Source organism: Grus americana, chromosome 1 (assembly GCF_028858705.1).
Source record: "Grus americana isolate bGruAme1 chromosome 1, bGruAme1.mat, whole genome shotgun sequence".
In the NCBI taxonomy this organism is placed as follows: domain Eukaryota; kingdom Metazoa; phylum Chordata; class Aves; order Gruiformes; family Gruidae; genus Grus; species Grus americana.
Genome location: NC_072852.1, coordinates 118,574,658 through 118,588,013, shown reverse-complemented (window position 1 = coordinate 118,588,013; position 13,356 = coordinate 118,574,658). Strand labels below are relative to the sequence as shown.

Here is a 13,356-nt window from a genome sequence, read left to right as displayed (position 1 = left end):
TTTCTTCTACGAACATGCGTTCAGCACATGCATGGGTCTTTGCAGAACTGGAGCCTAAATTTGTTTCTGTTTCTGAATTCCAAGTTGGATTTTGATGCAACAGTTATTTTATATATTAAAATATCAGGTTTCTGCCCACACACATAATGCATGATGTATAACAGACCTTGCAAGGCAGCCATTGGAAAAGACCATTTAATCTGCAATTTATATAGAAGGAAGAGTTACTATTCCTTGTTTTTCAGCTAGAATTTATACGCAACCAAACTGTGAAGGTGTTGCTCCTCAGAAGCTCCATGATGTACATCTGGTTTCACATGCTGTCATTTTGCCCACAACCTAAAATCATAAGCTGAAACTCCACAGAGGCTAATGAAAATTATTCCCCTTTGAGTTGCTTTATTAAAATGCAACCTCAAGAAATACTGGCAAGTCAGGAAAGCGTCTTTAATCCAATACTTGTTATCCTCTTCCACAGGTTTTAAATCACTCTCTTTGCTCCCTACTTTGAGCCAATACACCCTTATTGTTTTCCTAGTCCTGCTATGACCTTCTGGGAATGTTTTCATCGTGTAAAGCAACGTGCAGTTCCCTACTTTATAAATCTCATTCATTCCAAGTGTTAACACTAGCTAATTCTTTGCTTTAGAAAGGAAATCATGTTTGTTTTTTTGAAGAGTCTGCTGGGAAGAGGAATATTTGCATTTAAAATATTTTTTTCCATTTCATAAATTGTCTTGAGTTTTCTTCCCAGCGGGCAACAGAAGACTGTTTATATAAGCGAAGAAGGAAGCTTACTTTTCCCTTACTTCCACAAAAGTACGATTAACAGCGATAACTATGCTAATTATTGCACTAACTGCACTTGGAATGCACCTTACTGGCTGGAGAGGTAATGCATTTGGGTAATAATTAACTCCTTTTTTCCTCAATTACCTTTTATTAGGAGAGCAGGAGGTGTCAAAGTAAAACAGCTGCATATCTTCCAAGAAAAGCCCATGTTTTCCGAAGGAATTCAAGCGGAGGTGCTTTATTAAGAGAACTAGGCAGGACAAACATTAACATGGCAAGCTCGGCTGTTCAGCTACTTGGCTTCTCCCTAAGCCTGCTCGGCCTAATTGGGACATTAATTGCTACTATTCTGCCACACTGGTGGCGAACGGCACATGTAGGCACCAATATTATAACAGCTGTGGCCTATATGAAAGGGCTTTGGATGGAGTGCGTCTGGCACAGCACCGGCATCTACCAGTGCCAAGTCCACCGCTCCCAGCTGGCACTGCCCCGTGACCTCCAAGCTGCCCGTGCCATGATGGTAATTTCCTGCGTCCTTTCCGCGCTGGCATGCGTGATCGCTGTCATCGGTATGAAGTGCACGCGGTGTGCCAAGGGGACTTCTGCCAAAGCCTCCATCGCGGTCTCCGGGGGGATCGTTTTCATCCTGGCTGGTCTCGCTTGCCTGGTACCTGTTTCTTGGACCACTAACGATGTAGTTACAGATTTCTACAACCCCATGCTTCCCAGCGGGATGAAGTACGAGATAGGTCAAGCTCTTTACCTTGGCTTCGTCTCCGCATCTCTGACGATCCTCGGCGGCGCTCTGCTGTGCACATCAAGCCAGTGTCGCGGGAACGAGACACCTTACCAGACGCAGCCCAGCAGCGTAAGAAGGACTGCTCCCTCCTATAGACCACCAACTGTCTACAAGGGAAACCATGCTTCTTCCCTGACATCTGCTTCCCATAGCGGCTACAGATTAAATGACTATGTGTGAGTTCCCTAAGATTTGCCTGCGGGACACAGCTGCTTTATAATTTCTGTGCATGGCATAAAACAAAGCTAAGATGACTTTTAATTTATAAGGGTTACGATACAAAGTTTACCATTGTTCCTTTCTTCCTTTCCTTTCTTTCCGGAGAAAGAAAGAATGCGAACACAAAACTGCTTGCTGCAAAACATGGAAAATAAATACAAAGGAGGCTGTGGTATTCCAGAGACGGCACATATCTGCCTACCTTCAGTTAGAGCTTTGCAGGCAGGCAGTCCAAGGGCAGTTTTCCTAAAAGTAATGGTTTGGTTTGCAGTTTCTGCCCCGCGACGAGCACTAAAGCAGAACTGGCCGCAACTTGTTATTTGAACAGCGTTCCAAGAAAAGACGATGTTTTGCCCAAAACTGAGAACTTCATGGTGAGAGACAGTGATTTTCAGCAGTGCTTGCCCGATAAGTTTCTCTTTTCCATAACGCTTGAATGTTTTGTTATGACAAAGGTATTAGTTTTGCTTTTACTTTACTTAACTTTTTGCTTGGTGTTTTTATAGTCCCTTGAAATATGAATTTCAATAGCATTATGACAGGCGCATTTGACAGTATGTTATTGCCAATATTTTAAATTATACTACAATGTTTTGACATTATCAAAATAAAATTTTAGCACATTTTTGAAACAAAATGATGCATCATAATGGAAACAAACCATTTCAGTGGATAAGGATTGGGATTTTAGAAATGTCGGTAAGAGAAAAGGCCTAGACAGTTGATGTTAAATTTTTATTTAAAAATAAAATAAAATTAAGTATCAGAATTTGTCACAGAATGGGCATTTAGCTCTTTAGCGGAGTTAGGATTCTGTACAATCTATGCATTATATAGACCAGAAAAACAATTTCTGATTCTATCCCCAAATACCATATGATAAGTACTCATTTCTTAGGCTCAGTCCCAGTGTTTTTTGCCCGTGGTCCTGATTGAAGGTGCATTAGGGTTAATAAGAATATTTCCATCTACTCCATGTGGCATCTGGGGAACTTCCATTCAGCCAGGCTTCAGCGCACAGGGCAGCCTCTGTGCCAGCAAAGGTTACACTCACGGACCGTAACCATTGCCTGTCATACATATATAAAATCAAGACATTTACTTCAAAAATCCTTGCAAAATGCAATCATTCCACAGTGTTTTCAAACAATTAAAAAGCAAACTAATGAACAAAGAATGCCAGCCCTCTCCATTTCATGTTGTAGTGAAGCCCAGTGCAACATAGACTGTGGTATAAAACCATCACGGAAAATAAAAGCATTAGATTCCTGTTAACCCCATAAAGCTATAGGTCTCTCCAGAGCAATATATGGGCCAACACACTAACATTTAATAGGGTTAAAAAAAAATACTTCCAAGAACGGTGAGGCAACCACATTTGGTATACTTCATTTGGCAAAAAGCCTGTCTCAACTGTGTTATCACCTGGTAGCACCTCCAAAGCTGGGACCCTTTCAGTATTTCCACTGGTTTCACTCTGAACCTTCCTTTCCATCGCTGATCAGCTGGACACTTTTTCATGTTGATTTGAATGGTGACTGAGTATTTCTCAGCATTGATCCAAGTTATCATCATTGCTTTTAAAAACCAAAATGGCATTTCTAAGCAATTTGCTGAGATCAAAAATAACAAAAAGGATCTACGACCAGGCTTTGGTAATTGATTGGTAAAAACTGATTATAAGCTCATGTTTTATTACCTGTAGCCACTACATATGATGTGGAAAAAAAATTTGCATAGAAACCTCATTGACGCTGCAAACATCTTAATAACAGAGTCTGAAATGCAAGGACTGGACAGAAAGTGCTTTGACAATGGCTTCTTAGAGAAGATGGAGTCAAACTGCTCATAGTTCACTATGGATTTTCTGGGATGCCTTTTTAGGACAAAGGGTAGCCTAAGGAAGGTGGTCGATTACGCAGGGTTTTCTCTGTATTTACATTGCAATAGATCTAGCCAAGTGATTACAATATCAACTTTGAATACTGGAACACAAGTCCAAGTGCAGGAAATGGGCTTGTGTCTCATTAGGTAGTATGTTTGCTATACACTGATAAATTAATTCACTTGCCAAGATGTGTGTGCGGTGGGAATATTTATGTGTAGTGCTATTCTTACTGCACAAATTCCCAGCCAAGTAGGATACGTGACAGTAGTAAGAACGGTTTATAAAGTCCTGGCAAAAATACCTGGAAGCGCTCTGATGTCAATAGAGTGAAATGGTTTCTTTCACAGCGGGCTGTGAACCAGTGGATCTCGTTCCATGCTAAAACTGACATAAATTTCTGCTTTTTTTTTTTCTTTTCTTTTTTTTAAAGCTGCCATTTGAAACAAAAAGTCATATCCATTCTAGCAGCATTAGAAGTCTGGCTGCCACTACCCCAGGCTGACGTACGTGATGATAACCTGAGCTCGTCCTCTGCTCCCCTGCTGCCACACAGACGGGTGCCAGGACCTCACTCTCCGCTTGCGTGGAGCACGCCCTGGCAGTCGTGCACACCTCGTGCAATGAGGCATCGCTCTGAGACCTTAGCCAAGGAGTGAGTCCCCACCGCTCCTGCTTTGCTGAGTAATCCCTTGGTCATCAGTGGCATCGATAAGTGACAGAGTGTCAAGGAAATGGGCTGAGTTTCCCGGACCACCGCGGTGCTGTTTGTGGGAATGTGCTCTTTGGGCAGCGATAACTCAGCAGCAGGGGAACAGGGCAGGGCAATGGACTAGGGCTGCCACATGCCTGATTCTGCCTGTGTGCATCCCCTGGGTTTTTTCAGAGTCCTGTGGAGGCAGATTTTTTTTTTTTTTTAGTTTTTAGTTTTTTAGATAAGTACGGCCTGCTTTTTGTCTCCAGCTCACTAGAGCTGAAATGCTATCCTGCCCTCCCGGTTGGAGGCACTGCAGGGGACTCCGATGAGCAGCACCGACAGATGAGGGGAGGCGAGAAGGGGATCCAAGGTGGACAGAAATTCCTTTTAGCAGTGCAGGCATCGTTCATGTGTGTAATTGTGGTTACACTGCGTTTTAATCAACTGTAGTGCGATGTTCCTGGAGGAGCAAGGGTGGGAGACTTGGCAGGGAGGCATAGATGGAGGACGAGATTTGGCAGCAAGAGGATATTGTGGTTAGCTCTGCAACATCAGGGAGAGAGTGGGGACTGCTGCAGGATCAGGTAGAGGTGGAGGCATTTGGGGTAGGGATGGAGGCTGGGCTCATAAAAGCTGGCAGCTTCTGAGGCTGCAAGGAGCTCTTTCAATGATGCATCTAATCAGGACCATCATGTGGGGATGGGACAAGATCAAGAATGCTGCTTCCTGCCTCGACATCCTCCCTCGGGGCTGGTGGACTATCCGTTCTCCAGTCACCTTGCATTTTGCCATATAAAATATGGCAGGCCTTGATATTATCTCACAGAATATGCCAAATGTGTAACTGACTCAGAGCATCACAAACAACCAAATACAAATCAAAAGAAATGAAGAGGAGAAAACATTTTAGTTACCTCTAATACTGCTGCTAGAAAGTGGCTAATAAACCAAAGGAAACAAATCTGCCATTCTTTTATTTCTGAGCCTATGGGATTAAAATAATGAGCTCCCTTGCAAAACAATATCCCACCAACTTCATCTGCAGGGAAGGAACCTGACCAACAGGATGTGAGAGGAGTGGGCTAATGACATGAAGGCTAGGTTGGAGGTGGGCTCAGAGGTAGACCAAGGCCTTCCTCAGGTGCAAGGCAGGTGGGTAGAAAAAGTGATCTACCTTTTGGCTTGAAGTACAGGAATACATTGATTTTAGGCCCCAAAGAAACTATTATGTTCAAGTCTGCCGTTCTGCATAGAAGTCAAACTACTGTGGTGCTGGAGGAATACGTAATCCATCAACCATGGCTTATGCTGATCTTCCATCACCATCCATGAATTGATGTAGCAATTCACTGCTACTGAAGTGGTGAGATCCCAATTCCTATCCCCCCCTTGCTGCCCCAGCTCTCAGCCACCGCTTTGCACTTTGGTCCAATCTGTGGACCAGTTTAACTCCTTGAAAAGGCAGAAAACAACTACATCAAACAAAGCATGGGATCATTTTCTGGCACTGAAGTTAGCTAACCTAGCTAGCAGAAAGGTGTGAGGAGAGCCACAAAAGGGATGCCTGGGAGGGCAGGAGCAGTGGGAAAGGAGAAGTAAGGATTGGAGTAAGTGAGCAAGGATTTCCCCTTTTGGGAGCAGGGAGTCGGTCGGTCAGCAGAAGGGCACAGCTGCCCCAAAAAAAAGCTCCTGAGGTGCACCATGCTCTTCACTGCCACAGAACCAGACAGAGCCACTGGGCAGACCAATGCTCTCTGGGTCATGAACTGGTTGGTATTTTTGTTCTATTTTTTTCCACAATGCCTAGCACAAGTACTGGCGTGAGGTAACTGATAAACCATAGCAAAACTTAACTCATTTCTTCAAGAAATGTGTCTGAGTTAACTAATAAGATGAGGAAATGAACTAAATTTAGTAATTAGAAGTTCTGATGATCTAAGACAAAAGTTATCAGACCATTCCCGCAATTAGCTGGTAATTAAGGTTTTTCTCATCAGTGTATAAAGATTAATGGAAATTCTATGTCCACTTGTAAATATCTACTGCTAATTTACTGTTTACTTTGCTGTATATCCCACAAGATGGTTTGTGTACATAAGAAAGATAGGCAAAGGTAAGGTGTTTCATGAGGTCCAGGAACAGCCTAAAGAAGAGCTGAAAGTTTATCCTTATCTTCCTCCCATGATCTATTAAAAGATATTATCTCTTCCTTGTATACCTTGCTTTCCTGTACAGCATAAAAGAAAGAGATGTTCTTTTTTAGAAATAAAAAATGTATTATTTATTTATTATTTTAATTATTATTTAATAAATAAAATTCTTGAAAAATTAGCCCACGTGTTCTGATTATCCACATTTCCTAGTCATACCACTAAACGGGCACCTGGTCATGTTGATTCCTAGGTTAATTCATATCCTTTCCTTTTCTTCTGCCCATGACATCAGAAAACATTCTGAACCTAGCGAGGCTTGGTCCTGACCAAGCATAAATCATTAAAGCTCAGCTGAAGTCATGTTACCCCTCTTTCTCCTCCTCTCCTTCCCAGGCAGTAGATCTAGATGAGGTGTCCCCCTTCACTGAGAGATCTGCCAGTTTGTAAGACAGTTTTCTGTAAACTCAAACATCTTAATGGGCTTAAAATGCTCCACAGAGAAGAAAGGCAAGATATACTGACCTCCATCTTTTTTCCTTTGAAGAAGGCTTCCTGGGGAAAAAAAGGTTGTTAATTTTATTTTATGCTTTAAGCATGAGGATAATACATTAATTTCATTAGCTCACACCTAAAATATCTTTGGTAAGCAAACTTTTAGAAAGTAGAGTGAATAAAAAGAGTGAATCAATGTGCAGATTTGATCTATTAAGAGCATATGTATATACTTCATATAAGTGTGTGGACATACAAAATGGTGAAATTCTGGCCCCATTGACTTTAGTGAGGTCAGAATTTCACCCATAAGCTTATTATTATTGTCAATACTTCCAAGTCTATTATAGAGCTTTTAACTAAAAGGCCTCCAGAGCAAAGAGACTCAAAGTCATGGGAGTTTTGCCCCTGTAAGCGAGACGACAAGGAAAGACTTGTAATGGCCATTTCACAAAGTGTTCCATATTGAAGAGAGCAGTTGTGTCTGGTGGCATGTACGAGCGAGTCCTCCCTTCCACTCCAGTCAAGGACAATCAATTTTATTTTTAAAATGTCATAATCACTGGTATTGATCAGTGCTCCCTAATGGGGGTGCTCTCGAATCCATACCGGCTCGAGCTATCGCCACTTCCCTAGCAACTCAGGCTCAATTAGGCTGCCTTGCTAATGCATGTCAGCTTCATTTAATTGCTCTCAGGCCCGCAGTGTGAGAAAAGGGCAAGCTGACAGAGTAATCCCACACTTCCACTTTGCAATGGGCTGCCTATTTGTTTTATTTGTTCACATTTTACAGGGCTAAGTGCTTGTTATATGGAAAACACAGGAGAGCAAAAGTCAAGGAGTATTAATAAGCCTTGGAAAACAGAGTTAGAAGTCAATTGCTTGTGCAAAGAATTGCTGGTGTTTTCAGTACTTTGAAAAGAAGGTGGATTTTGTAACTGATGAGGGTGCTGAGTAGCATTTGGTTCATGGAAACCGCGGTAAAAACTGGGTGGAACAGCGTGTCTTCTAGCAGCTACATCCTATGGAAAACCACCTGTTCATTCGGTGGTTGGCTGATGATAACGTGGCAGAAGCAACCTCTAAAGGAAGCAGGTAATGATCTGGGGATCGTAGGGTTATGGTTTCTTCCACAATAGTTAACATTAATGTTAACAAATGTTAATAAATTAGGAGACGGGGGGAAGAGAGGGATGGCAGCAGCCAGCAGAAAGGCAGTAGCTGTTAAACACCAAAGATCTCCAGTCTGTGAAAGAAGTACGTGTGTAGCTCCCATTTCCCACAGCAGAGAAGCTGCGAGCTGAAACAAAGAAATCACCTGTGAGCACCAAAGTGCCTGGCTGCAGACAGAAGCTCTTGGGCCTTTGCATCTAGGTCTGAAACTAAATACCAGAGGAAGAAAAATGCAGGTACGAGAGAAGTGGGGGAAAAGACCTCCAGGGGAGCTCCCTAAGAGCACAGTGCCCCCTTCATAGTTGGGCTGCATGTGCCTGGCCACCTTCCCACCTCCTGGCTAAGGGTTAGGTTTGCTGAAGGAAGAAAGATGTCAGGATAATGCTCGGAAGGTGGAGTGGACTCACAGCAGGATTGTCAGATCCAAAACCCAATGTATGTCTTGGGAATTGGACCCGCACCTGACCGTAAGAGGCAGACTAAGGTTGGGTTTTATTTTTGTTTCTTTCTAATTTTGTTATTGCAAGCGGTGGATGCTGTTAATCAAATATCTGCATGATATTTGGGGGAGGGCAGGCAAAGTGCATCCAACAGATTTTGGGTGCCTTGATTCTTTGGAGCCAGTGGCTCTGCCTAAGTGACAGCGTAGTCTGTCTGGAGGGACCTGTGCTCCAGCCGTGGGCTGGAGTAAGCTGCGGGATTCAGCCAAACTGATGCTGTCTAGCTAGGGGCTTTGGAGAAAGCACTGTCCTCGACATCACACCCGTAATCCTGTCTCCTGGAAGAGGTAAGTGGTGGCACCTCATCTCCATAGCTCTGCAGCGTCGCTGTATTTACCTGCAGAGCTGTGCCCCGTGCCCTGTCGGACAGGACCATAGTGGGAGAGCATTAAAAAGACAATATGGAAATAAACTCACTCCAATACCAGGGATGATGTGGTTTCTTGCCTCTGTCTTTCTGTTTTTCATTGATTTCTTAAGTTTTTCATTTCCTAGCCATGACAGGCCTCTCTCTTGTTCCCGGTCTCCTCTGCTCCAGACTCTCCAGGTTGCTTAGCTTGAGTTTACTTCCCTTCTAGTTTTAAACTTGCTGAGGGCAGTGCACATGACTCAATTTATAGCAAAGAAAACTGAAACCATCCAAGACAGGCAGGGAAAAAGAAAGATGTGGGCTTCAGTCTGAGATTTTAGTTTAACTGGGCTGAAAAAAAATCCAATACTCCTACAAAGACATACAATTATTGGTACAGGAAGACTATCAGATGGTAAAAGTGCTTAGAGAGAGGCCACCTAGAAGTGCTCTATGGTTCCTTACTGTTTTCTTTGAATAAAACATTATCTGATCTCTACACAAGGTAATAGATTTATCTGATACAGCTAGCTCTCACTTGTATTCCTCTTCCACAAGTCATTTTATTAGAGCCACCTTGTAAAGCATTTTTTAAGACGACAAGGACAGTGCTGTTTATACATTTTAACTGTGGTGTTCTTGCTCAGCCAGCCTGGTAATCTGGCAAGCATTTAAGGCCAAATTCTGCAACATTATGGCCGACAGAATTTTGGCCAGAGCCAAATGGAAAATACCAAAAATATTAAATTTTGCTTTTTACGCCCAGTTGTTCTGTTTTTTAATTGCCTGACATATGAATCTGATGTTTTCATCTGCTTTTTATTCTTGTTTTAACTGTCAGTAACCCAGTGTTTTTCAGTATTCTTTTCACATCGAACACTTAACTAAAAAAGAGCACCCACAAACATTCAAAAAATTCTCCAAAGCTGTTTTATGGTTTTAATTAAAGTTCTTTTATATAGATATTTATATATTTGTTTATTTGTATGTATGTATTTTACCAGCTTTAGTTTTCACATTTGAAATGACTGAAGCCCTATTATGCCTATGGATGCTTTACAAAATTTCCTTAAATTGATTGTTATGTACTTTTATATACCAGTTTATGAAATGTATATGCTATGTATATGGACTACAAATAATTTTTGTGTTACAGGTTACTAAAGACAGGCCTCTTTAGATGTTTAGGCGCAGAAAATGCAAACCCAGATGCTGCACCCACCCCAGCCCAGATTTTGTTCACCCACACTTGTTTTGAGTACGTTTGAGTTTTAGAAGTTACATTTCACAGCTATTTCAATACAACAAAGCAAAGGGAAAATTCATAACTCCGGTAACATGATCACTGATGTCTATGGGCCACGTGCCAGAAACACTAAGACCAGTGATGTACAATTTAAACTTAACTACGATTGTTTATTAGCATAATAAATATACACACATGTACCTGGTGAAATCCTTCTGAAATTAGGAGTGGCACTGAAAATGCCGTCCACTTGTGGACTCTGCTTTACAGTAAGAACAGCATGATCCAGAGCAGGGAAGAAGTGAGAGACGATTCACGATAGGTGACCAAATTAGCTAACATTTGAACAGCAGCCGTCAGTCGGTACAGAGGGAAATCCGCTCCCATTCAGAGTCAGAGGACGCCCCGTCCTGCCTGCAATGACCCCGGCTAGAGACGGCGGCCCCCCCCGCACCTCCTCCGGCCGCAGGCGGGTGCCATATGGCGACGGCGGCCGCCTGAAGCCAGTGGCCCTTTCCTTGTGCAGGGCTTCGACAAGGGAGTGACGCGGTAGGGACGCCAACCCCAACGCGTGGTCAACGAGGGATGCTCGCATCTTGTAGAAACATCAAGGAACTGACTGGTTGAGATGCTCCACATATTGGCCAACTTCCACCCTCTGTGAAAGCCAAACGTGGCGAAACGTGGAGAATTAGGCCAGTCCTGAGCATAGTGGAAAAGCCTCTTCCTAAACAAACGCTTTCTTCACCATTATGCCTGCAAACTACGGTATGTTCTTGGAGGGTCTCGGCAGCACAAGGGAAAGGTAGCGGCTGCTGGCTGCAGTGGGACCGGTGCCACGCAAGCCAGAGTCATCTCCTCGGTCCTTGCCTCAGTAACGAAACCCAAAGACAATGAGCCTGTTGTTTAGGCTTGCTGGGGTCTTAAAAGGAATCATTCTAAATGAAAAATAAAAGCTCAGTATGTTTCTGGCAATGTATGTATGGTGCTTTGTATTTCCCTTACAGTAATTGTCAGTGATGTGGTGCACTAGGTTTTGTAATGTGTATTCCTTTTGATTTAAATGATTGCTTTTTAATGTGTATTTATAACGGCAGGCTTTCTGGGCACCTATAAGTTGGATATTATCTTTTTTTTGCTGTACTTTCTCACAAATCCTTCATGTGTGAAAGGAGATGTAATGGGTCATTTTGTACCATGGTTGTAAAATCTTCAGGATCTTCTTTAGAAACCTTGTCCCCCAGTATCACAACCAATGTAAAAGTGATTTGGTGCACAGTTCTTATAATTTAATGGGTTTCTGGTGGAAGATCATGGATTTAAGGTTTTTTTCCAAAATTTTTAATGTTTGTATCAGTCTCAATTATTTGCACAAAAATAGCAACTATTTGAAAGGTGGTGTTTTGTTTTGTTTTTTTTTCTTAATAAGGGAAGATCAAGAGTAATAAAGTAAGGTGAGGCTTTCCTTACAAGGATATAGAAAGATAATGTTTGCAAAAGAAAAAACTAGCCAGAAAGAGATCTTAGTTAAAATTAAAATGTTTGCTGCTAATAGATAATGAATATCTGAACTAGCATTCTAATAAGACTAGCAAGGGCAAACAATCAAATGGATATTAAAATGGAGCGTGGTCACTTAATGAAAGGCATAAATGCACATTGCTCCCTTGGACAGAGGGAGCCGGACTCAACAAACCAGAAGAGTCGGTCCCATTTTCTTATCTGACAATTGAAGTTTTAAATACAAAACTTGAGGGAGTATAAAAAAGTCTTTTCAAACAGGGAAGAAAAGGTCTTAGTTTTTCTTAGGGAATGGATAGTGTCAGGAGTGATTTGACAGAAAGGCACGGCTAGTGAGAGGAATCAATGGCCACACTAAATGAGCAACAGGGATTAGGACCTGTAGATGGAAACTTGTCTGCCAAAAACCAGAGGTGGGCTGAGCACAGAAGAATAATTTTAGGAAGTCCTGGCTAGGCTTGTTTCCACACACTACAGCGCAGAGTTCACTAGATGTTCCTTCTTATTTTAATTGCAACAAATATGAAAGCTGCCAGTTAGTATACAATTTCTGTTCATCACACACTATGCCTAGTGGAAATGAAAGATGGAGGAAGAAAAAAACAATTAAAGAAAAACTCAAAGAATCAAAAAAAATCAAAGAAAACACTTAAAAAGTGTTCCAAAATAGCTTTTTAAGCTTACCAAAATCTATCTAACCAGAGAACCCCACCCCCAGCTGCTACTGAATGCTACCAATATACATCTGAAAAGAAAGTGGCTGTATTGCATTTTCGTGGCAAGGTTTTGGTAGCTGGGGGGGGGGGGGGTGGGACAGGACGGATGGGAGGGGACACAGCAGGGGGTACAGGGGTGGCTTCTGTGAGAAGCTGCTAGAAGCTTCCCCTGTGTCTGACAGAGCCAATGCCAGCTGGCTCCAAGACGGGCCCGCCGCTGGCCAAGGCCGAGCCCATCAGCGATGGTGGCAGTGCCTCTGGGATAACAGAGTTAAGAAGGGAAAAAAAAAAAAAAAACCAACAAAACCCAACCCACCAGGAGCAATTGTGGCCAGAAAAAGGAGTGAGAAGATGTGAGAGGAACAACTCTGCAGACACCCAGGTCAGTGCAGAAGGAGGGGCAGGAGGTGCTTCAGGCACCGGAGCAGAGATTTCCCTGCAGCCCCTGGAGAAGACCATGGTGAGGCAGGTTGTCCCCCTGCAGCCCATGGAGAAGACCATGGTGAGGCAGGTTGTCCCCCTGCAGCCAGTGGGAAGCCCATGCTGGAGCAAGCTCCTCGCAGGACCTGTGGACCCGTGGAGAGAGGAGCCCAGGCTGGAGCAGGTTTGCTGGCAGGACTTGTGACCCTGTGGGAGAGCCACGCTGGAGCAGTTGGTGAAGAACTGTAGTCCATGGGAAGGACTCACGTTGGAGAAGTTGGTGGAGGACTGCCTCCCGTGGGAGGGACCCCACGCTGGAGAGTGAGGAGTCCTCCCCCTGAGGAGGAAGGAGCGGCAGAGGCAATGTGTGATGAATGGACCACAACCCCCA

The 13,356-nt window shown here is 43.1% G+C and overlaps 1 protein-coding gene across 1 annotated transcript; it reads left to right on the top strand.

Moving 5' to 3' along the window:
- The first annotated feature begins 995 nt into the window (after positions 1-995).
- Positions 996-5,784, top strand: CLDN14 (claudin 14). The gene is made up of 2 exons (XM_054844423.1): positions 996-2,268; positions 4,132-5,784. Exon 1 carries the CDS (start codon positions 1,064-1,066, stop codon positions 1,772-1,774), a length of 711 nt encoding a protein of 236 aa, XP_054700398.1. The 5' UTR covers positions 996-1,063; the 3' UTR covers positions 1,775-2,268; positions 4,132-5,784.
- The last annotated feature ends 7,572 nt before the right edge of the window (positions 5,785-13,356 follow it).